At 40.8% G+C, this 26,370-nt stretch overlaps 2 protein-coding genes across 3 annotated transcripts in view; both read right to left on the reverse strand.

Moving 5' to 3' along the window:
- The window catches only part of RALA (RAS like proto-oncogene A), a 77,143-nt gene extending 59,344 nt beyond the window's left edge, over positions 1 to 17,799 (reverse strand). For both annotated transcript variants that reach the window (XM_079932432.1, XM_079932431.1), the window contains exon 1: positions 17,548 to 17,799. The gene's annotated coding sequence lies outside the window, so the exon portion shown is untranslated. The remainder of the gene's footprint in view (positions 1 to 17,547) is intronic.
- Positions 17,800 to 22,510: 4,711 nt separating this feature from the next.
- LOC307191781 (translationally-controlled tumor protein-like) lies at positions 22,511 to 23,310 on the reverse strand. Its single transcript, XM_079931971.1, has one exon. It carries the CDS (start codon positions 23,196 to 23,198, stop codon positions 22,680 to 22,682), a length of 519 nt encoding a protein of 172 aa, XP_079788097.1. The 5' UTR covers positions 23,199 to 23,310; the 3' UTR covers positions 22,511 to 22,679.
- Positions 23,311 to 26,370: the final 3,060 nt, after the last annotated feature.

Genomic DNA, 26,370 nt, shown 5'->3' on the forward strand with positions numbered 1-26,370 from the left:
TGACAGTAATTTTATGCTTGTTCAATTTAGTTTTTAAAATGGGCTTGTTTTCTCTTTTTAAATTTTCATTTTTCTAGTAATTTATTTTATTTTATCTTTTGGCGGTACGCAGGCCTCCCACTGTTGCGGCCTCTCCCGTTGCGGAGCACAGGCTCAGCGGCCATAGCTCACGGGCCCAGCCGCTCCGCGGCATGTAGGACCTTCCCGGACCAGGGCACGAACCCGTGTCCCCTGCATCGGCAGGCAGACTCTCAACCACTGCGCCACCAGGGAAGCTCGGACGTGTTAAGTTTTATCACAACTTGACTAGCACATTCTGGTTCACTTCCCCTGCCATCAGTTGTTAAGTATTTAAAGAATGTTGTTATTAGGCTAAGTGAAACATAGTTTAAATTTTCATATAAAAATGTATGTGAGGGCTTTACTTCCTTATTCTTAATGGGTAGCCGTAAGTTTCCTCATCTTCTACCTCATAGGGTTGTGTTTGGATGATTAAATGGAAATAATGAATCAAATTGCTTGGGTCAGGGCCTGGCCACGGAAGGAAATCTACAGATTCTAGTCGTTTCCTCCTCCCTCTTTAAGTGCATTTCATATTTCAAGCTGTAAAATTTGACCTCCAAATAAGTGAATGTTACTGTATTATTTTTAGAAGCTTGTGACCACGATGGTTAGGGAACTAACTAAAGACATGAAGGACGTGTCCGAACAGGCAGACACTGGGGAAGCTGGCAAGGGAGTTGTCTGACTGCCATCTTCAATTATTTGAAGAAAGGTATATGTAAAAATGACTATTCTTAATTCTGTCAACAGATGCACTGTTTAACAAGGGCTCAAAAACATATTTGTGCTTGCATAAGTGCTTCTCCAGAGAAAATAGGAATAAAGAGAAGTCACAGGATAATAGACTTCAGTTCAAAAGAAGGATGGAATTTTAATTTAAAACATCCAAAAATAACACAGATTGCCACACTATCACTACAAGTTTTTAAGCAACGGCTAGTGGCCAGGTAGTTTTGAGGGGATTTTTGTGAAAGGTGGAAGAATATATTAGCTGCCCTTTGAAGGCCCGTTCTAACTCTATATGAGATGATACATTTTATACAGATAGTCCAAAACCAGAAGTTCTTGTTTCTGCATTTAATTTTCACACTAAAAAATAAATCCTGAAGAATACTGGAAGAGTATGGAAGCAACCCAAGAGCCACGCAGTATCCAAAGTTCTTTGTTCAACTTAATTATACAATAGTACTTACATATCGGTTGTATCTGTCTACAAAGAGTTTAGATTAGAAACACTCCAGGTGATTAAAAGTATTTTCTTTTTTGTGCAGGAAAATCACAACTACATCAATAGCATCGTCACCATCACCAAACACACTTGATGTCATGAAAAGGAACTGGGAACTAGCCTTACTTTTTAAAAAAATCACTTCAAAGATGAATCATATAACATATGGACACTGACAGAGCTTGAGAATCCAAGTAAATGAAAGAAGAGAGGAAGGAAACTAGTTATAAAAATGGGTTTCAGCAATCTGCAGGGATGTAGGAACTCGAAGACAGTTGGCTATGACCCCCCACTCACAGAGCTAAAGAAAACTACATAAAAGAAAGCTCAAGAGGAGTACAGAAAAATCGGCCAAATTACCAAGTTGTTACCATTGTTAATGTAGGTCCTCCCCTCACTTGCATGGGAGGGAGGAAGAGGTACGTGGAACGTTTTAGCTTAAACCAAATATCACCTGAGTTTGTTTAGGTAAGAAAAGTGCTACTAGCCTTTAGGCTAATTTAGAGTTAAAATTAATCATAAAACAAATGTGATCTCCCCCTCAACACTCCAGATATTAATCTATTACTTTTGGTTTAATTTCATAAAAGTGGGCAAAAAATGACCCAGTGCCCCTAAAGAGGCATACATATGATTTGTCTGCCAAACTTCTTCTTCTAGTGGGAACCACCCTCTCCTACTGCATTACAACAGGACTATAAATCAGGGCCCGACTATAAAGCAGGACAAGAGACCCAGGCTGGCCAGAGTACTCTATTCCTTAAACTAGTGGGGAAGATTGGCTCTGATGAATCTGGAGATGAAAGTGGCCACCACACAAACAGTCTGCCACTTTAAAAAAAAGCAGCAGAGCTGGGGAAGGAGAGAAAGCCAGCACGTTTCTGTTTCACTTAAGGTAGCCTCGACTGGATTTCTGACTCCTATAATTGAAAGAACCCTAATACCTATAGGTTCTCTATTTGCTTGTTGTGGTTCAGAAAGGAAGAGCTTCTCACTGCTTAACTGCAGAATGAAGATGAAGGTGACTACACGGTCTTTAATTAATTAGTCTTTAATTAATCTAGTACTTCAGTACTAGACATGTGAAAGAATTACCAACAGAAGATTTAGCTTTTATTCCAACCCTCCAAAAAAGCCCCATAGGGCAAATTAGAGAAATTAAGCAAAGCTCATGGTTAACATCACTACCAAAAATATAGCACTCTGAGAGAAAATCTCTGCAAATCACACATCTCATTGACTTGTATCCAGAACACACAAAGAACTCTTATGACTCAATGAGAAGAAAAATAACCCAGTTTTTAAAAGATGGGCAAAAGATTTCAGTAGACATTTCACCAGAGAAAACAAGTCAAAGACTTATTAATAAGCACATGAAAAGGTGCTCAACACTATTATTCATTAGAGAAATACAAATTAAAACCACGAGATACTTATTTATATCCACCAGAATGGATATAAATTTTTTTTTAAAAGACTCTAACAACTGCTGGTAAAGATGCAGAGAAATGAAAATCCCCAAACACTGCCATTGGGAATGCAAAATAACGTACAGCCACTTAGGAAAACAGTTTGACAGTTTCTTAAAGACTACACATAAATCTACCATAAAACCTGGAGCTTTCACTCCATGATACTCATGAGAAATGAAAACATGCGTCCATGCAAAGACTTGCACATGAATGTTCATAACAGGATTATTCATAATAACCAAAAAGGGGAAGCAATCCAGATGTCCATCAATTGTAAAAGGAGAAGCAAAATGTGGTATACCCATAGAATGGAATATGGGGCTACTGTCCACCCATAGAAAGGAAAGAACTACTGACACATGCCACAACACGATAACCAAAAAATATTATGCTAAGTAAAAGAAACTCAAAAGGAATACATATTGTATATTTCTATTTATACACAATGTCCAGAAAAGGGAAATCTATAGAGACAGAATATAAACTAACGGCTGCCTGGGGATGGGAATGGGAATTAACTAAGAAGGGGAATAAGAGATTTTATACTGAAGTGATGAAAATGTTTTAAAACTGGATTATGGTAATGATTTACACAAGTCAGTAAAGTTACTAAAAATCACTGTAAACCTAAAATGGGTGAATTTTATGATATGTAAATTATGCCTCAAAAAAGCTAATTAGAAAAAGTGAAATAAAAGAGACTAGAGAAGACATAATAAGCAAGCAGAAATTATGAACCTTGATTGGATCCTGGATTGGGGGAAAAAACAGCTATTAAAGACAACAGGCGACAACTAATGAAATCTGAATTTGGACTAGATATTAAATGATATTATGAAACTATTGCTGATTTTCTTAGGTGTTACAATAGTATTATGGTTATACAGGAGAATGTCTTCATTCTCAGAAGATGTCAGCTCAGGTACACAGAGGTGAAGTTTCATGTCTCCAACCTTCTTTCAAATAACTCAGAGAAATAAAAGCATCTGTACTTAGAAAGTTAAAGCAGGGACTTCCCTGGTGGTCCATGGTTAAGAATCCACCTTCCAATGCAGGGGAGGTGGGTTTCATCCCTGGTCTGGGAACTAAGATCCCACATGCTGCGGGGAGCCCCGCGCGCTGCAACTAGAGAGCCTGCACGCCGCAACGAAGACCTGATGCAGCCAAAAATAAGTAATAAACAATAAAAAAAAAAAAAAGAAAGATAAAGCAAACATGGCAAAACAATAATTGGTAATTGGTTAATTTAGGGTGATTAGTAACTACCGGCATTCGATATAATACTCTTTTTAAGTTTTTTGTAGGTTTGAAACATTTCAAGGCAACAAGGACATACTGTATAGCAGAGGAAACTATAGTCAATGTCCTGGGATAAACCATAATGGAAAAAAATATATATAAAAGAATATATATATGTATAACTGAGTCACTTTGCTGTACAGCAGAAATTAAAACATTGTAAATCAACTATACTTCAATTTTTAAAAAATGTTTCAAAACACAAAGTTACGGGGAAAAGAGCACTCCTTTTATTGTCTCAAAAATGTTTTAATTGAGGTAAATATTGGTTTACAACATAAGTTTCATGTGTACAACTTTATATTCCTACTTCTGTACCTACAATATGCTCACCAAAAATTTACTTTTTATCTGTCACCATACAGTTGAGCCCCTTTATCCATTTTGCCCTCCCCTCTGCCCCTTCCCCTCTGATAACTACTACTCTGTTCTCTGTATCTATGTATTGTTTGGTTTCTTCATTTTTTCTTTCTATATTCCACATGAGTAAAATCAAAAGGTATTTATCTTTCTCTGACTTAATTTCACTTAGCATTAATACCCTCAAGGTCCATGTTGTCACAAATGGCAAGATTTCATCTTTTTTATGGCTGAGTAGTATTCTGTTGTGTGTGTGTGTGCGCGCGCGCGCGCGTGTGTGTATACCACATCTTCTTTACCCATTCATCTGCTGATGGGCACTAAGGCTGTTTCCAAATCTTGACTCTCATAAATAAGGCTGTGATGAACACAGGGGTGCGTATGTGTTTTCAAATCAGTGTTTTCACTTTCTTTGGATAAATACCCTGAAGTGCAATGGCTAGATCATAGGGTAGTTCTATTCTAGACTTTTTAAGAAGCCTCCATACCGTTTCTCCACAGCGGCTGCACCAACTTACATTCCCACCCACAGTGCAGGAGGGCCCCTTTCTCTACACCTCGACAACACTTGTTGTTTCTTTGCCTTTTTGATAACAGCCATTCTAACGGGTGTGTGAGGTGATATCTAATTGCAGTTTTGATTTGCATTTCCCTAAAAATTGGTGACGTTGAACATCTTTATATGGCGCACACTCATTTTAAAGTGTAACCAAATGTAAAAGGACTCACCAATGTAGTTCTCAGGACATTTCAGAAAGAGGCACACAATTGGGATTTAAAGACTGTCATGTCTTTGGTCTATGACTGTTAATACACAGCAAATAATGGAGGGAAGAAACGAAAACTCAAAGTATGAAATAATTGTGCACAGACTCAGCAAACTAGAGCTTTCTAGAAATGTTACTGCCAACTAATACTTTTTGAAGTAGTCATTTAAGACAAAGCAACATAGTTATTAGTTGGTGCAGAAATCTTTAGTTATATAGCAGTGCCTGAGAAAGCATTTTTGAATGAAGGTCAATAAATTTTCCCACCTGAAAGAGCACCCATTCCCACCTATATCTCTTGGCTGATATAAAGATCAAATGAAACCATATACACAAAAGTGCTAAATTTTGATTTAAAAAAATTTATTCATTTATGGGCTTCCCTGGTGGCGCAGTGGTTGAGAGTCCGCCTGCCGACACAGGGGACACGGGTTTGTGCCCCGGTCTGGGAAGATCCCACATGCCGCGGAGCGGCTGGGCCCGTGAGCCATGGCCTCTGAGCCTGTGCATCCGGAGCCTGTGCTCCACAAGAGGAGAGGCCACAACAGTGAGAGGCCCGCGTACCACCAAAAAAAAAAAAAAAAAAAAAATTATTCATTTATATTTTGTAACTTCCTAGTAAGAATAGGAATAAAACAAAGATTAAACCTAGCATCATATTTGGTTACTCTTGTCTATAATTGGATTTCCTCAATTTTGTAGTCAACACTGCACTAACAATTCTTCAAAGCATTGTCAGTGTTCATTATGAATAATTCTCTTTCACTACTCTAACTTGGGCACTTTGTCTTACTACTTAACTATGCCATAATTTGTTAACAGTGTACTTTTGCTGCTGGTGGTGGGTTTTTTTGTTTTTGTTTTTACATATACATGTATCTATTCTTTTTCAAATTCTTTTCCCATTTAGGTTGTTACATAATATTGAGCAGAGTTCCCTGTGCTATACAGTAGGTTCTCGTTGGTTATCCATTTTAAATATAGCAGTGTGCACATGTCAATCCCAAACTGCCCAACTATCCCTTTCCCCCAGCTAACTCTAACAGTGTACTTTTGTAGTTGTTGTTTTTGGCCGTGATCCTAGTTCCCCAACCAGGGATCGAACCCGTGCCCCCTGCAGTGGGAGTGTGGAGTCAACCACTGGACTACCAGGGAAATCCCTTTAATAGTGTACTTTTTAAAAAAATAAATTTATTTATTTTATTTTTGGCTGCGTTGGGTCTTCACTGCTGTGTGCAGGCCTTCTCTAGTTGCGTCGAACGGGGGCTACTCTTCATTGCAGTGCGCAGGCTTCTCATTGTGGTGGCTTCTCTTGTTGCAGAGCGTGGGCTCTAGGTACGCGGGCTTCAGTTGTGGCATGTGGGCTCAGTAGTTGTGGCTCCCAGGTTCTAGAGCGCAGGCTCAGTAGTTGTGCCACACGGGCTTAAGTTGCTCCACTGTATGTGGGATCTTCCCGGACCAGGGCTCGAACCCATGTCCCCTTCATTGGCAAGTGGATTCTTAACCACTGCGCCACCAGCGAAGCCCAACAAGTGTACTTTGAGCAATTTATAGTTTTAACAGCTTAAACTCATCAGACACACTAATGTAAAACAGGAATCTTGTTATGAATCAAAAGGAATGTTCACGTGGAAGTTCAAACAAAACGTCACATTTATAGTTTTTACAATAAAGAAAACATTCTTGGAATTGGACCTTGAAATAAAATATCTAAGAAGAAAAAAAGATATGCTAAGATGTACATAGGACAGCTTAGACAAAGTACTCTAGCAGATGGCAGAAGACAGAAATTGTACCCACTATGATAGCTATAATCAAAAAGAGGGACAATAACATACACTGGTGAGGGTGTGGAGAAACTGTAAACTGACCGTGGGGATGTAAAATGGCACAAGTACCTCAGAAAACAGTTTGGCAGTTAATCAAAATGTTAAACATGGAGTTATCATGTGACCTAGTAATTTCACTCCTAGATATATACCCAAGAGGAATGAAAACACATGTCCATGCAAAAACATGTACATCAACGTTTATGGCAGCATTATCCAATATAAGCCAAAAAGTAGAAACATCCAAATGTCCATCAACTGACGAAAGGATAAACAAAATGTGATATATCCACTGAATGGAACATTATTCAGCCATGAGAAGGAATGAAGAACTGACATATGCTAGAACATGGATGAACCTTGAAGCATTATGTTAAATGAAAGAAGCCAGAAACAGAAGACCACATATTGTATGATCTGTTTGTGGTATCCAGGAATGACCAGAATGGGCAAATCTCCACAGATGGGAAGTAGATTTATAGCTGTCTGGGGCTGGGGGGTGGAGGGAATCAGGAGTGATGGTTAATGAGCATGGGTTTCTTTTGGGGGTAATGAAAACGTTCTCAAACTAGATAGAGGTGATGGTTGCACAACTCTGCAACTATACTAAGAACCACTGAATTAATACACTTTAAAAGTAAATTTTATGGTATGTGAATTATATCTCAACAAATCTGTCATTTCAAAAAAAAATCCAGAGGGGCTTCCCTGGTGGTGCAGTGGTTGAGAGTCCGCCTGCCAATGCAGGGGACATGGGTTCGTGCCCCGGTCCGGGAAGATCCCACATGCCGCGGAGCGGCTGGGCCCATGAGCCATGGCCGCTGAGCCTGCGCGTCCGGAGCCTGTGCTCCGCAACGGGAGAGGCCACAACAGTGAGAGGCCCGCGTACGGCAAAAAAAAAAAAGAAAATCCAGCCTCCTCACCACCCCACAAATAAGCAAAGGACATAAAAAGACAACTCACAGAATAAAAAATATAAATGACTAATGAATCTACAAAAAGTTCAAATAGTTGCAACCAAAAAAACATAAACTTTAACAAAACAAAACACAAAAACAAGAATGGGTTAATGATCTGGGCCAAAGCAAGGACAAGGAGAGATAGGCAGAGCAAATGATCAAGTTTTATTTTATTCTGAGGGATCAAGAAAGCTACTAAAAGCCACAATCAGCAAATAAGAATCAATGAAGTAACAGACATAGAGAATTATCTTAGGTGTAGTGTACAGCCATATGAAATAGGGAGATCTTAGAGATTAAAAGGGTAGTGGGAAAGTTACCGATAATCCAAGCACTAAGAGACTATGGTTGGTGTCTAGAAACTTAAGACCTCGGGGGATAGGGATTTTCTGTCACAGACAAAATGTCTTCGGGATAAAGATGAAGGAAGACAAAACGTCCTCAGACTAAAAAGGGGTAGGAGAAGTAAGGCAAAAAAGAGGCAACAGAAAAGATCAGCCTCCTGCAAGCCCAGACATCAGGGTGGCAGCATGTAGCAGAGGGTGAGACCTGAGGATCTTCAAGGCAGGAGAGTCCCCAACTACCACCCGCCAAAGACTGAACTGTGGGCCAAGACCCAGTTAGAAAGAGGCAACACGGGGGCTTCCCTGGTGGCGCAGTGGTTAAGAGTCCGCCTGCCGATGCAGGGGACACGGGTTCGTGCCCCGGTCCGGGAGGATCTCACATGCCGCGGAGCGGCTGAGCCCGTGAGCCATGGCCGCTGAGCCTGCGCATCCGGAGCCTGTGCTCCGCAACGGGAGAGGCCGCGGCGGTGAGAGGCCCGCGTACCGCCAAAAAAAAAAAAAAAAAAAAAAAGGCAACATGGGTCCCAAGAAAAGTGGAGATGAACAACTGGCCACAGACCAAGAGTACTACCTGGTGAGTGAGAGTTCCTCAACCTAGAGACCTACCAGCATTCATGGGACAATGAAGAGGGACTATAGTTATAGACTGGGAGTTGTAGGACTTCTGGGGAGGAGCTCCTTGGCATAAGGGACAAGAAATTAATACATATCATACCACCCAGCACTCCTGGGAAAGGAAATATTTAGAATGAATGAGACAGAAAACGGGATGTGGACTAGGAATTTACAAAATGGACCTAGATAACCTTGATATTATAAGAATCTACAGAAAATATGCTACTTGAACTTTCTGGGTGAATTAGATGGCAGTGAAATGAAAATACTCTGCAGAACATGGGAGACTGAGCACAGGTGAGTGTGTGTAATTGCCGTGTGGAGGGAATGTGTGCAGGATGCTGGGCTACAGGTGATTTCACACCAACATATACCACCAGCCAGAGGACTAAATCTTTATAAATGAATTCTGGAGAAAGAACTGCCTCAAGGCCAGATGGACCGAGGCCCTACAAACTTGTCTAGAACTATCCCATAACTGTGTACCACGGGCCACCCCATCGATAAACTCATCTAATTACAAGCCTGACTTGCTATGTGACCTACAGACACAAGGACTCAAGCCATGATCGCATCAATACAAGGTGAGCCTAATTCATCTGCAAAGCACAGAAACCACTTAAAGACTATGAAAGCCTAGAAGGAAACAGATTTTCATAGACCTATGGCTGCTTTAGCCTAGAGAAGAAATGGAGGTCACCCCGAGGCACCCACGTCTGGCTGAGTAAAGATTATAGTGAAGTTTGGGAGAGGCAGGAACAAAATTCAGGAATGGTTGTATGAACTGGGAAACTACAGATCAATACCCTATCTTGATTATCATTATATCAATACTTTGCTGCTGCCCACTAGGAAATTCAACCTTCCTGCCGCTTACCATATCTATCTCTTACAGAAATAGTGAAGGACTTCAGTCTTTTTTTTTTTTTTTTTTTGCGGTACGCGGGCCTCTCACTGTTGTGGCCTCTCCCGTTGCGGAGCACAGGCCCGGACGCGCAGGCTCAGCGTCCATGGCTCATGGGCCCAGCCGCTCCGCGGCATGTGGGATCTTCCCGGACCGGGGCACGAATCCGTGTCCCCTGCATTGACAGGCGGACTCTCAACCACTGCGCCACCAGGGAAGCCCGGACTTCAGTCTTTGAAAGGTATTTCCCCAGTTAAATTAATATCTAGTACAATGTATATCCACAGAGAAGATAATACAATAAAACAATCAGCATTTCTATTAAAGATACTGTTATATTACTATTTAACATTGTTCTGGAGATAGTAATCCATGCAATTAGATAAGACAAACAGATGTAAAAACACTGGAAAAGAAGACGATAAAATCTCTATTTACAGGTGACATAACTGTATATCTGGGCCACAGAGAAGCAATGATAAAAGTACTGAAATAATAAAAGTACTTAAACAATAACAATAATTCAGCAAGGGGGACATCCCTGGTGGCGCAGTGGTTAAGAGTCCACCTACCAATGCAGGGGACATGGGTTCGAGCCCTGGTCCGGGAAGATCTCACATGCCGCAGGGCAACTAAGCCCATGCACCACAACTACTGAGCCTGCTCTCTAGAGCCCGCGAGCCACAACTACTGAGCTCATGCACCACAACTACTGAAGCCCGCATGCCTAGAGCTCTGCAACAAGAGAAGCCACCTCAGTGAGAAACCCGCACACTGCAATGAAGAGTAGCCCCTGCTCAACACCACCACTAGAGAAAGCCCATGCACAGCAAAGAAGACTCAATGCAGCCAAAAATAAATAAATAAATAAATATTTTTTAAAAAACATGCAGAAATTAGCAATGTTCATATACATGAATAATCAGTTGGTAAATATAACTAATAAGAAAATTCTATTTATAATAGTAACAACAAAAGATAAAACACAAAATACATAGGAATAAACAAGAAATGTTCAAAACTTATATGAAGTAAATATAAACCATTCTGCAGAGACAAAGTAGATTTAAGAAAATGAAAAGACATCGCTTGTTCTAGATTAAGATGTTCTAACACCATCAAGAGATCAGTTCTAGGTTATACAGTAAGTTTAATGTGACCTCAATAAAAATAATAGTGAGCTTTCTAATGGACTTGGACAAACTGATGCTAGAGTTCATACGGAAAAATGAAACACGCAAGACTAGTACGGAAAATACTGAAGAACAGGAGCAATAATGGGGAACTAGCACTACCAGATATTAAATCATATACAAAGTCTCTATGATTAGAACAGTGTAGTACTGGTACATGAATAGTCAGACCATCCAAAAGTATAAAACATACCCAACTACATATAGAAATCTAGTATATGATAAAGGGGGCCAAGATTTTTTTTTAATTGAATGGTATCAGGACAACTGGACAGCCACGTGGAAAACATAAAATTAGCCCCATTCACACCATATATAGAAATGTACTCCAAATGGATCAGAGGACTGAATGTGCTCTATATTATAAATGAAACTGTATTAGTACTAGAAGAAAGCATGGCTGAATTCCTCTATAACCTGTGGGAAGTGAAAGGCTCTCTATGACTAAAAATCCAGATGCAATAAACTTAAGATTAATATACTTGACTACACAGAAACAAACTTTCGCAAGTCAAAAAAACACACACCACAATCAATGCCAAAAGATAACTGGGCAAAGTATTTGCAATATATATCAAAGTTAAATGACTAATATTCTTAAATATAAAGAACTTTTAAACTCTGAGAGGAAAAGACCAAAATTTATTTAGAAAGTGAGCAAATAACATGAACACTTTAAAAAATGTAAAAAATGGCCCTGAAACATATGAAAAAAATGTTCAATTCACTTGTGATAAGAGAAATACAAATTAAAACTAGGCTGAGATACAATTTCTCACCTATTAGATTAGCAGAAATTCAGCAGCTTGGCAACATGCTCTGCTGCTGAAGCTGCAGCACTCATACACCACTGGTGGGAATTCAAAATAGTACAGCCCCACAGGAAGAGAAATTTGGCAAATCTAACAAATCTTATATATACGTTTATCCTGAAGGTATACTTCCAACAATACAAAGAAACAAAGATTTGCATTACAACACCACTTGTAATTGAAAAATACTGGGTATTACTTAAGTGTCCAAATACAGGAGAAATGGTTGAATAAACCGTGGAGTACTATGTAGTTAAAAATTAAAGTTACTCAATTTGTGTATTACTTTTTTCAAATAGTTACTAAATTGTCAGTACATAAATACTTATTAAGTTGTTTGGACCTAAACTAATAAATTAAACCATCAGATGTTTCTCCTAACCTAGGGATGCTGTGAAAAAATTACTGATATAATAAGGATGTAATGAACTGAGAAAGTTTGGGAACTTCTGATAAAGTCCTGTGAAGACTTTTAAGAGGGCATGTATACCTGGAGATACGCGGTTACTACAGACTGTGGTCAACAAAATTTACAATAGGCTAATGAAGTAACTGTCCATAGTAGTAAGTGCTATCACAGATTTTATGGCAGCTCGCAAGGGGAGCAACTAGCTCAGTTTTTTTTTTTAATTTATTTTATTTATTTATTTTTGGCTGCGTTGGGTCTTCGTTGCTGCACGCGGGCTTTCTCTAGCTGCAGCGAGCGGGGACTACTCTTCATTGGGGTGCACGGGCTTCTCATTGTAGAGGCTTCTCTTGTTGCGGAGCACGGGCTCTAGGCACATAGGCTCAGTAGTTGTGGCATGTGGGCTCAGTAGTTGTGGCTCACAGGCTCAGCAGTTGTGGCACACGGGCTCAGCAGTTGTGGCTCGGGGGCTCTAGACCGCAGGCTCAGTAGTTGTGGCACACAGGCTTAGCTGCTCCGCGGCATGTGGGATCTTCCTGGACCAGGGCTCGAACCCGTGTCCCCTGCACTGGCAGGCGGATTCTTAACCACTACGCCACCAGGGAAACCCTAGCCCAGTCTTGAAAGTTGTTTTTTGTTGTTGTTGTTTTGTTTTGTTTTTTTGAAAGGATGGAGTTGAGAGAAAAAATCAAATCAAGATACAATTTTTGAAGAGTTATAAGCTAAAGTGAGTTCTGAAGGGCAAGTAGGGGTATATTAGGCTGGGGGAAGGAGGAGTGGTTAAAAATCACAGGAAGAGGAAATGAGGGACTGAAAAAACGCTAGCATTCCAGAAGCCTGGATTGCTGGAACTGAAGACCCTGGAAAAAAAGAAATGAGGCTACAGAGTTAGGTAAGGAGCAGACCTTAAAAGTTTTTTTTATATATGAAATTAAGAATAAAAGGAATTTGGGGCTTCCCTGGTGGCGCAGTGGTTGAGAGTCCACCAGCCGATACAGGGGACACGGGTTCGTGCCCTGGTCCGGGAAGATCCCACATGCCGCAGAGCGGCTGGGCCCGTGAGCCATGGCCGCTGAGCCTGCGTGTCCGGAGCCTGTGCTCCGCAACGGGAGAGACCACAACAGTGAGAGGCCCGCGTACCGCAAAAAAAATAAATAAATAAAAATAAATAAAATAAAATAAAATAAAAGGAATTTGGATTGTATTAATTAGCAAGAAGGAGCTGTGAAAGGGTTTTAAGCAGGGGAGTATCGTGAATACTCTAACCAAGTGTGGAAAAAAGATTGGGTGGGGGGGACCCAACCAGAGGCTAAAAAGCTGCTACAATAATCCAGAATAGATCTAGACAGGGCAGCTGAACTAAAGCGTCTGCAATTACTCAGTAGTGGGGCAACCTCATTTTCAATGGATTACTATGCTAGCTTCTCAACCGCAAAAGAAAGCAACAGATTCCGTGGCTTCGAAGACTACGGTCATGATCTTTGTGGAAACTGGGGATCTTTGCCCCACCTTCACAATGTGTCTGGGAGTAGAAGTCGTTTCATAATCTTGCTGTGTTTTATTCTCCAAGATGACATTGACAAACCCTGATATTTAGTTTCAATAAGTGAATTCTGCGATGAAATTAGATCCCAGACTTCAAGGAGATTATGTGTGTCAAGCGTTACGTCTGTCTACTGAACCTAATACAGGCCTCTAGCTGTGAGGGCCTCTAAGAATACTAACATGTTTTCTGGAAGCTTGCTTCTTGGCTTGTACAGAATGCCCTCTTGATGTCGAGGAATAAGTTTTCACCTTCAGGTATAATTAAATCAAAGATGCAAATTCTCTTCTAAAATTTACTCAAACATCTTTTAAGAACTCACAGAGCTTTAACTGAATTTTTTCTATATTGTAACCAAATCGTTATGAGTGCAATAGGGTAGTAAGAAAGGTGTTTTAGAGCTAAAAAACAAACAAACAGAAAAACACAAAGAATAACTGTTACTAATAGGGGCTGGAGAATAAGCTATTTTTAACTTGAGCTCTACACTTCTTTTTTAAACCAAGAGATGAACACATCCTTAGAATTAGGCCCATTGAAAAGGGCATTTTTTTTTTTTAAAAAAAGTGCACAGCCTTGGGAAGAGTGAAGAGAATTCTACTGGCACCGAAGAGGAGTTAGACCCTTACAAGAATTCTGCCACCTTTAAGCCTCCATACTAAACCCAAAGAGAAAATAATATATGGTCTGAAATGGTAAAAACAGACCCATGTCTACACCTCTGCTTTTTTTCCACTCTCCCACAACCTCTCCCCCATGTCCTTCAGTCCAAGAAGAACTAAAAAAACAAGATTGCAGGAAAAGTCACTACAAACAGGTCTCCAACAGTCCTCTCAAATAGGGACTATTCAGGGACTTGAAAGGTAAAAAGTAATAATCAAACACCAAAGTTGAGTTCCTTATACTCTACTCTCCCAGGACACTTATATGAACAATGCCCATCCATTTTTTCATCGTGGCACACGCAGAAGGTTATAACATGTGGAAGGAAGGTCATAACCAGAAGACTGGCTGCTATCTGAGGCCACCTGGCCAGGGTCACTGGTTACCCCAGGCCCCATGTGATGGCCAAGAGTACTGACGAGATCAGTATCTTTGCTTTCTTAAAGCTCAGCTCAATCAGAATCGAATTCTTTTCTCAGTCTTTTAGGATTAATTGCAATAGCCAATGTTCTCAGAAATTGTTACTTTAAAATCCAGACCCTATTACGTACTAGTGGCCCAGCTTCCAGCAAATAACTTCCCTTAGCCTTAGTAAAGTATGGAAAAACTACCTATTTTGCAGCAGTAGTGTGGAGATTAAAAATTATAAGCTCTTATCACAGTGCTTGGCAGGAAATCAATGTAGGAGGACTGTTATTACCAAGAGAGTTGTTGAAATAAGGGAAATCTGACCTCTGTATAGTGGTTACGTCACTGAGATAAGAAATTACAGGCTTTACTCTCCCTAGTGTCTAAAATTAAAACATTTTATAAAACAGTGAAAACCATGAACTGTCTCCCTACTTCCTCAAAATCATCATCTTTTTTCCCCATTAATATTCACAGCCTCTTATTCCAGTATTTTAAAAGTGATTGTCTTCGCAACCCATGTACAAATGCATATTACACTGACACATACATACACAAGAAGTGATACTGGTACATTTATCTATGTTCTGTAGAAGCTGAGCTTGGAAAACCAGTGTAGGACCAGACATTCGGAGACGAAAGAAGATATCAGCACTTTTTTATTTGAACCTCACTACAGTGAAAATAACCCAACCATCTATAGACAAAAATTATCTCCCCACACAAATGGTAGACAAGTTTCTTTCCTGTAATTAGCCCCTTTTCCCTGAAAAAGAGTTGTATGAAGAATTAACTGCAAAGAAAGTGTTGTATGAAGAATTACTTCAAAATAATTGATACAGATGACTGCACACTCAGCAGACACACTGGAGAACAGCACCTGGATCTCTGGAAAAAAGTGTTAAAGTGGCTACTGGTAAATCGCGTCAAGGTCATAAGAGGATGTCAAAGGACTTCATGTACCCGTGGAAAAAAATGAGCCACTATAAGCAATTCTGCAATGTACCACGTTATCTCAACAGTGGTAACTCCCAATTTCCCCTATTTGATTAAGATAGGGTATGGTTATCAACTCCAAACACAAACTTCCCATCACCAGGAAATCTCTTCTTGATAACCCTGGGCAAAAAAGCTCAAGTAGTAAACATTTAACACTGGAATATAAGTTATTATAATGCCCAATCACAATACCCCAAATATAATTTTAATCTTTCAGGGGAGGATACTTTTGGAAGGATGGCAAAGGATTCTTCTTGATTTGTCCTTTGACCGTGCTAAAGAACAGAAAGACAAAGCAAAATCTGCATCCAAACTGAAACAAAAACACAAACAAAAAAACCTTAGCCCTCCCACCCCCCCCCCAAATAAATGACTACTGGAAGGCAACTGTGAGATCACCTACACATTCATTCATTCACTGAAGAGCTGTGTAAATAACTTCTATGTTCTGGCCACATCGCATGGAAACACAGGGATGAGTAAGACATGGCTCCTGCCCTGAAGAAATCTGTAATCTAAAAATAATGTTTTCAGAGTCACAGGAGTCATTTTATAATAATATTGCATTAATAGAGACAGAAACATAAGCGAATAAGACATATTTAAATACATTAGTAAACATAAGCTAAAAGGAATACCTTTGGTGAAAACTGAGTTCACTAACGACATTTAGTATATACTTTTCGAAGCATGATTAAACTTGTAATTTACTTCCAGGACAAGAATTAACTCATGACACATATTTTATAATGCTCTCCCGCCCCGTCCCCCTCCCCGCGGCCCCCAAACACAATTCGTAAATTAGGTGCTTTTCAGCTTGACAGGCAGGGCGTGGCCCTGTAGTTCTCATACAACCTCAATGACACTTGGATGAGCTCTCGCAAGTCTGAACATTCAGGTTTCCGAGAAAAGGCCAGTCAACTCCCTAATTCTCCCTAAACCTTGAAACAACACTGCCACCTCTCTGCGCCGTCACCCCCGCCCACTTACACACATATCCCTTGCCTAAAGCACACAAATCACATCTTCCACTTCTGGAAAACCTTCAGGAACGAACCACGGAAGAAACACCTCCCTCACTCAAAATATCCATATTCTCGTCCGCGTTTCAGAGGCTTGATTCCCGATTATTGGCTAAACCTGTGCAAGAGCCCAGGGCCGGCTATTCAGTTCAGTGCGGACCATCTAATGACTTCCACCTGAAACAGCTATTCCTTTAACTGGCACAAAACCCTACCCGAGACGCTTAAAAAGCAACTGCTCGCACACAGACAAGGAGTGAAAGAAAGGAAAGGAGGGGAGAGGGGCGGAGTGAGGCGCGGGGACTGCGGCGACCGGTCCCCCCAGGTTGCGGGCACCGCCCAGGCGGGGACCTCGGCACGGCGGGACAGAGATGCGGGGTGACCTTCCGACGAGGCCAGCTCGACGGGGTGCCGGGGTCGGGAGACCTCGCCGCAACTGTCCGCTCTCGGGAGTGCACTCGCTCGCACAGCGGCGAACCCGGCGCCCCGGATTCCAGCCCGGGCTCGTCCCGCAGCTGGTTCCCGGGGAGCACGCAGGAGGTGCAATTTCGGCGTCCGGGCCCGGCGCCTGGGCCTCGGCCCGCCGCCGCCCAGACACACCCCCGCCGCCGCCCCGGCGGCCCCAGCCCCTCCCCGGGCAGCCCGGGCGGGCATAGCTCACCTGCACCGCAAGCCGGTTCACCGCCCCGCGGGCTCCGGAAGCCGCGGCTGAGCTGGCTCCAGCTGGAGAGTGCTCGGCCCTTGTCGTCCAGGAGGCTCCGCGCCGGGAGCGGCAGAAGGAGGACTCCGACAAGAGGCGGTGGAGTCTGGGCGGCAGGAGGAGGCGGAGGAGGGCTCGGGGCGCCCCGCTCTCTGGAGATCCACCCTCCTGCTGGCCGCTCTGCAGCAGCAGCCGCAGATCACTTCCGGGGCGCTGGGAGCGGGGCGGAGTCTGAGGGGAAGCAACTTCCTGTCCGCGGGCTGAGAGGAGGATGTGGGGGCCGGGGCTGGAGAACAATGGCCGGAGGGAGCGGGCCTGCTGGTGTCCACCCTCCGCGCGCTGAGGGCGGGCTGCATTGCCTCTCGGGCGACCCCACCCCCGGTCTCTGCGCCCGGCGAGGTGAAGTCACCTCCCCGGGGCCCGGGAGGGGCCGCGGGCCTCGCAGAGTTTCCCGGATCTCGGCGCCGGCGCCACGACGTCCTTGTTTCTCTTCTGGGGACCAGGAGGGGGTTCTTGGGGAAGGAGGGGGAGAGCGGAAGCCGCCATCTTGCTTCCAGGGGGCGGCCTCTTCTCCCGGGGCGTCCTAGGCCACTCCGTCCTGTGGCCGGGATTTTCCCGAGTGGAACCGGCGACGTGGCTCGTCGCGGGCTGAATCCCTGGAGACGGGTCAGTCGCCTGCCCTGGCTGGAGGGTCTCGGTGGCCGCCCTGGGCCTCCTGTCTAACAGCTGATCCCGGGAGGACTCGCATCCGCGGATAGTCGGGGATCCTTTTCTGAGGATTCTCGAACCCACTACGACACAGTGGGTCTGATGTCTGGTGTGGCACTGAGATCATCCCGCGGCCCCATCCTGTGATTTGGGAGCCTAAATTGGAAGTAGTTCCACTAAATCGTTTGCTTTATTTAATCCTTCCATAGGTTCGAAATCGATCGTTAGACTAACATGCGTTAACAGCTCCCCTCTTAACTCTAGACATTTATTCCCTTATCCTCTTCCCTCCCCACCTCGCACCTGAGTAGCAACACTCATTGCTTGACACAGTCCATTCAAGGGATGCCCAGAGTAATGGAAGCAAATAATTACGGTTGGAAGTATGGCATATCAAGGTATACAGAGAAAGGAATGGATGAGTTTACTAAAACTGTCAGATTTTCAAGATAAACAGGGGTTTTACAGCACCAAAAAGGGATTTTACAGCACATCGAGATCCTGACAAAAAGGACATGAAACAAAGGAACAAATAAAGACTATTGAGAAGTCTGAGTAGTAATTACAGGACTTAAAAGTTCAAGGCTGGGCAGCTGAAAAAGATGAAGCTAAAGAAGCAGTCAGGAGTCAAACATGAACTGTCTTTCATGCCGTGGTGAGGCCATGAATAGAGGAATGACCCTGGACAGACTGACAATTTAAGCTGTTGGTGGAGGACAGGTTAGTTGAGGGGAGGGGCAGGGTAAGCAGAGAGCTTGCAGACAAGGAGCCATTACAGAAATCAAGAGAAAGGATAACCATAATGTGAGTGGCAGTGAGTATCCGAAGAAGATTGATTCCTAAAATGTTCAGGATGCCAAGTCAACTAGTTATGATGATAGATTCTTGGGAAGCAGGTGCTTGCTGGATAAAAGAATGGAAGTGACAATACTGATGTTCTGCTTTTGGGGGAGGATAAAGGTGTATTTTACCAAATGAAATAAGGAAGGATTGGGATGGGGTTGGGGCAGAAAATGAGTGCCATTTTGGACCTGACGTGTTTTATGTACCGATGGTGGTGTCTAATGGCAGTTGCTGTGTGGGTCTACAGCTCTGGGTAGGATGGGATATGAAGTTACAAACACCACAGGCTTGTATTACCACACCCGAGCCAACTGCAGTCTCACTTTATTGAGCACAGATTCAAAGCCACTTCTCCTTTCTCCCTAATTTTTCTTGGGAAAAATGCTGAAATATTACATTGAAAAAAATCCCCATGTGGTGATATATGCATAATGGTCTTCTAAGGACTATATTTCTTCTAAGGGCCGTAAAGTTTAGGCTTACAAGAAACTGAATATGACAAAAGTATAACTAGTATAGCATCATAAAATCATTGTTACCTTAATTAAAATTTTTAAAATTTAATCATTGACAAGACAGGTTAGTTAAACTAGCCACAGATGGAGGATTGAGGATATACCTGTTGAATGGAGAGCTAGGAGGAGGATAGCTTTAAGAGTGAGCAAGGGGAACGCAATGAAAGACAACCTCAAGCTCGTTAGCCAGCCTGTCTCAGCTGATTCTTGTTTGTTCACAGCCATGCTAACCTAGCTTAAAGCAGTCAGAAATAGAATGGATCATTTTCGAGCAGAAGCTTCAGAAAGCCACATATAGCAAAAGCCCTATAAATAATAGGTACAGTGGCAAACCAAAGACTAATTATTAGTTGTTATTCTATATTCCTGTATAGCAGGATTTTTTGAACACAAAAAATGAGGAACTCTCACCTTTAGTTCTTAGATTATTCAAATACATTTATTCTCAATTTTCCTAGAATAAAATTACATTTAGGTGTATTGACCAACCATGTAATGGATAATATACTGAACTAGAAATGAGAGCAATGATCTTGAGTCCCAAAGTTCTTTTCACCATATGACCCAAGCAAAGTCATTTAACCTCTCTATGCCCTAGTTTCTTTGACTATAAAATAGAGATTATAATAACTTTCTACCAGCCTGCCTCTCAGAGATAAATAACAAATTAATGCTTTAAAAGCTCTTTGAGGTACTTGGATGAAAGGGCATAATTTTAAGTATATATTATTAATAATTAGCACTAGTATCCAGTAGAACTCATGAGCATTTCAAAATTTCCTGCCTGGGCACCTCAAAGAACATGAAAGGTTCTGGTTTAAAATATACTTAGATTTGGGAATTCACTGACAGTCCAGTGGTTAAAACGCACTTTCACTGCTATGGACCCAGGTTAGATCGCTTGTTGGGGCACTAAGATCCCACAAGCTGTGTGTTGTTGCCAAAAAAATTTTTTTAATGATAATAATAGATACACACACACACACACACACACACACACACACACACACACTTAGGTTTCTTATTGACCTTATTGTTAATTATTATTTATAAACCAACCTTATGTACTAACATGGTATGAGTAAAAAGTAAGAGGAGAAGAGTTTTAGTAACTACAATTCTTATGTTTTCTGCTACTTATAGCTAATATATACATTGGGGAGACGTATGAGATAGGTATGCTTTTGTCAGAATCATGTTTTAGAATTAATGATTAGTCTACTACAGTCATTTAACTGGAATTTTGCATTAAAGCATTACTCACGTCCCCATAGAATAATAAGACTTAGCATGCAGTTACATGTTTGTCTGTAGCATGAAGGTGAGCATTCCTATAACTCTTCTGTCATTCTCATCATTGTTTAATCAGAAATACAAAATAAAATACATAGTCCCCTGAGGTTTTGTCCAGTGTCTATCCCTAAAGTAGATGAAATTTTGCCTCTTAGATTGGTTTCTTCAGTATTTCTCTTTTGAAAGGTGTATGCATATATAAACACATTTAAATATATTCATGGCTATATAATGTACACATTTATTTTTATATATGTGCTTATCATATACCAATTTATAAACATATCAGTGTACAAAAGCTACACATATAGTAGTAACTGGTAACAACAAAAGCCTCCTAGATGTATTGGGGGCCAGATGAGAAAGTAGTTGGTTATTAGCAATTTATCTCTAAACTACTTGAAATACATGTTTTATTACTAGTAGAGTTATAAGCATTGTCCGTAATACCCATGGTACATTAACATTTGTATTATTTGATTTTATTTTCACAACAACTTTATAAGACATGCATTGTTCAAAAAAATAGGTTCAGAGGGCTTAAAGGCTTGCCTAAGGGCTGAAAAGTCTTGCTACAAATTGTCAAGTAGCAGAGTCAAACTCACATCTCTTATCCTGAGGCTCTCAAATTACTGTTCCTTCTAGTTCTTTATATGATGGTTACCAGCTTGATATGACAGTTATGCCAGAACATATTTATAATATGAGCATTTCTGGCTTATGATTGATTGCCTGTAGAATCTGTAAAATTCAGCCAAACTTAAGTTTTTAAAACTTAAACTGCTGTTCTTATGTTTATGGCTGTGTCTATCGCCTTGAAGACAGGCACTTACTTTTATTCATGTTCATGGTGTCAGGCATTAGTACTCAAAATATTTTAGGGATGAAAATAAAAAGTATATTGTGATGATTAGTTGAATACTTTAAGGGGGAAAAAAATCACCTTGGAAACTTTTAGGTGTGTGAATATGTGTGTGTGTGTGGCCATTTTCTGCACATCCAGGTAAAGATAATTTGTTTTGTTTTGTTTTATAATTGAAATCAGTGAGACCATTGCCTCCATTTCCTGCTTCATTTTATTGCCATCAGGCCTAAAGCGGTAGGTTTACATAGGTGCTGTAAGTGACAGTCACTTGTATGATACCATTCCTAATGTTTCTGTTTGGACTTAAATATTCTAGATGGCCCTTTTGTTGTGGCCACTGTAGTGAGAACGTGTAAAGAATGGAGTTCTGACATTTAGGCTTTACAATCCTGCCCTTCATGTCCACTCTTGTGAACCACATATTTCCATACTTTTTCTGTTGGGATTAAAGGATAAGACTACTAGATCAATGGTTCCCAAGTATTGCTGCTCACCAGAATTTGTACAGACAGTCCCTGACTTTACGATGGTATGAAAGCAATACTCGTTCAGTGGAAACCATGCTTCGAGTTTTGAATTTTGAACTTTTCCTGGGCTAGCCATATGGGCACGATTCTCCCTCTCTCTCTTTCTCTCTCTCTCTTTTTTTTTTTTTTGAGTTTAAATGCATTTTATTTTTAGACAACCTACATGACACGTTTTTTTTTTTTTCCTCAAAAACAATCCCTCCGCTCCAAACAAATCAACATCAAAACGAAGAACTCCAGATGACATCAGTCCCATTCATCTAAGTCCTGGTGTTGTGTGGATGAAAAGCAGCAGCCAGCCAGTTATGGCGAGCAGGTGATAGATCCAAACAGCCAAATTTGTTAACATTTTTCCATTTCTAGGCCATCCTTAAAGAAAATTATATATGGGGTCACACCATCCTCACGGTAATCCAGCAGAGCAACCATGCCATCTGGATTCATGTTTTCACCAATAAAGAACTGATAGTTTTTGAAATTAGCAAGGATATTCTTGATTCGTTCTGCAGCCCCTGTCATAAAAGGTTTTCCTCTTTCTGGTCTCTGTTCTTCAAGCTTCCCTTTGATTGACTTCATGTAATCTTTGATGTACTTCTTGTAGGCTTCTTTTGTGAAGCTGGTTTCCTGCAAGTGATGGTTCATGACAATATCCACACCAGTGATTACTGTGCTTTCGGTACCTTCGCCCTCGGGGCCTTCAGCGGAGACATTTCCACCAATGAGCGAGTCATCAATGTTACCCCCTGTCCTACTGACCATCTTCCCCTCCACCTCCAGACACAGCCCGTCCGCGACCTCCCGGATCTTGTAGATGTCAGAGAACATCTCATCATGGCTGATGAGATCCCGGTAGATGATCATGATGGCGACTGGAGGGAGACAACGGTGGCACTAGCTTAGGAGCATGGAGCTCAGAGCGAGCGTGGTGCAGCCGGAGCGGCGCTCGGGGGAGGGGGGAGCGGGCGGAAAAGGCCGACTCTGCCGCTCCCCAACCTCATATAGAGGGCACCTCTCTTTCTCTCTTGATGAAATGCCAGCTCCCAGTCCAATACGCTTCCAACCACGCTGCACCCAGACAACCATTCACTTGTGCATTTGTAGAACAGTATTCACTAAATTACATGAGATAGTCAGTACTTTATTACAAAGCAGTTTTTTGTGTTAGATGATTTTGTCCATCTGTAGGCTAGTGTAAGTGTTCTGAGCACATTTAAAGTAGGCTTGGCTCGGCTGTGATGTTCAGTAGATTAGGTGTATTAAATGCATTTTTGACTTACAATATTTTCAATTTATTATGGATTTATTGAGACATAACCCCATCATAAGTTGAGGAAGATGTGTAAAGCTTTAAAGGAAATTCAGATTCTTGAGTCCCACTCTAAACAAAGTCAATTAGAAAGTCTTGGGTGAAGCCTTATATGTATATAAATTGAAAAATATAACAAATATAAAGAGTTATATTTGTAGCTATAACACCCTCCTTCAAATTCTGATCATCAGTTAGGTTTGGGAGGTTCTGGTTTCAGTAACTTATCCAATGCCACACAGAACCCTAAATAGAGCCAGAAATGAACTCAAATCTTATAAGTCCAAGTTAAATGCTTTTCACTGGACTTTTGCTGTTCTTTTACTGATTACATATGATGGGGTAGGATGGAAAAGTGGAGAAAAAACAGCAATTTCAATTAAAACTTTTTACCATGTTCTGTTACATGGTTTTAAGATTAAAAGAGCTAATATCTTAGTGAACTTAGAATAATATCTGGCACATGGCAAGTACATGTAAGTGATAAATGTTAAATGAATAGGTTAAATGTTAAGTGAATGCTGTTGTCTAATTACAGCGTTCACTTTGCCCAGGGTTAAAGTGAAATTGAATTAGATATAAACATTTTCTATGTAGAAAAAAAACTGTATGTAAATAACAGTGGCATCCTCAGTATTTTTTTTTTTTTTTTGTCTTGGAAACCCTGAATTTGTATAGCTGAAAATATTTCTATGTTGTTTCTTTTCATCTTTTTGACATTAAGAGAAGTGTTAATAATATACTTATTAAATGAAGTTTTGGATTTGCAGCTGTGTAGTATTCTTATATTATTTTATTTAAGATATAGTTAAGGTGCATGGGATGATGTATTTTACATTGTCCTTCTATCACTGAACTAGCTCCAAAATTGATTTTTACTGCTATGAAATCAAGTATTCATTTTTCAGAAGCCATTGTCTGCCTGGATTGATCATCCAAATGAAATATTTCCCTTGAATGAGGTAATAGATATGCTTGGTTCTATCTAATTTCCTTACCTCTCTACAGGTTTCTTCAGAGTCTTTCAACCTTGAATAAGTTTTTATACTTATTAACTATAAATAAAATTGTACATTTTCATCACCAGTAAATGAAGAAGCCACTTTGATATTTTAAAGGGCTGTTTGATACATTTTGATAAAGTCTGTGAAAATATGCCTTTGGTCAGAATCTATCATTGTGAAAATTGATATCCATTTCAGTTTTGTTCATTTTATAAGTTGTATTATTTTTCAGAGGAATCACCACATACCCAGCATCGATTTCTAGTGGCTCCTGATTTTTGCGTGTGTGTGTACACATACACAGAATACCTTCATACCTTCATGTAGAATACAAATTTAGTCTTTAATATACTTCATTAAAATGAATTACTCTATCATAAATGAATTGATTTGTCCTGGAAAAGTGTAGAGGTAGGGATAGACTAGAACAGAAGGTATTTATAAAGTCAGGAGGACTCTGGTAGGTAGCAAGGATTAGACCAGAAAGTACCAGATCTGAGAAACCAGAAGGAAGAATTAGATGCCATCAGTAGGGAAGCAGCTGACTATTTGAGTCCAGAGTCAGTCAAGGAAAGGGAATTAAATTAGCATTTATTAAATATTTACTATATTTCAAATGTTGTCTCAAGCACCTTACAAAAGAAGGAATGTCTGGCTAGGTCCCATAAATCTAGATGTTTTGAGTCTTGGGGAGTTAGAGAGAATAGTATTAATAAGTAATTGTTAATTATATTATTGTCTAAATTTTATTATTTATTTATTTTAGATTATAAATCACATCTTTTTTTTTTTTTTTTTTTTGCGGTATGCGGGCCTCTCACTGTTGTGGCCTCTCCCGTTGCAGAGCACAGGCTCCAGACGTGCAGGCTCAGTGGCCATGGCTCACGGGCCTAGCTGCTCCGCGGCACGTGGGATCCTCCCAGACCGGGGCATGAACCCGTGTCCCCTGCATCGGCAGGCGGACTCTCACCCACTGCGCCACCAGGGAAGCCCTAAATCACATCTTTTTATTAAATAATATTAGTACTTAAACTTAGGCTTTTAATTAATTGATTTTAATAGCAATACTTAGATAGTCCCTGATTATTCTCACTACCTTTGAAAAATCTTATTGTCTACATTTTAAAATACTTATACTGTGTTGTAATAATTAAAACTTATGTGAGAACTATATATTAGTTATTATAATCAAACCTATAACTTTTGAACTATGACCATCCCTTCCTTCATTCTTTTCACAACAGAAAGCCATCGTTCCGTCTGGATTCTGGATCTCAGCTCCTCCTGTCTACTTGAGGACCTTGCTCCATCAATTACTCTCTTTTTGTTGTGTCTTCAACCTCACTCTACTGGTTCCTTGCCATTAGCATTCTCATTTGTTTAAAGTGTCTCCCTCATACATATCCTCTCTCCCTCTGGCTTCTACCCAAATTCTCCTTCCTTTCACTAGAGAAAAATTTTCAAAGAATTTTCTGTGCTTGCTATCTCCATTTCCTCACCTCCAAGTTATTCCTCAGTCGTAGGTAGTCAGGCTTTCATTCCCAACACTGCTGTGAAATGATGCAATAAAGTCACCAATATCATCCCTATTATAAGATATCCCTTAGTTCTTAATGTTTCAACAGCATTTGAAGTTGTTGACTGTTCGTTCCTTTTTGAAACAATCTCTTCTCTCAGCTTCTGGAAAACCACACTTAATGTTTGTTTCCTTTCTGGCCACTCA

The sequence above is a fragment of the Stenella coeruleoalba genome (assembly GCF_951394435.1).
Source record: "Stenella coeruleoalba genome assembly, chromosome: 9".
NCBI classification, from domain to species: domain Eukaryota; kingdom Metazoa; phylum Chordata; class Mammalia; order Artiodactyla; family Delphinidae; genus Stenella; species Stenella coeruleoalba.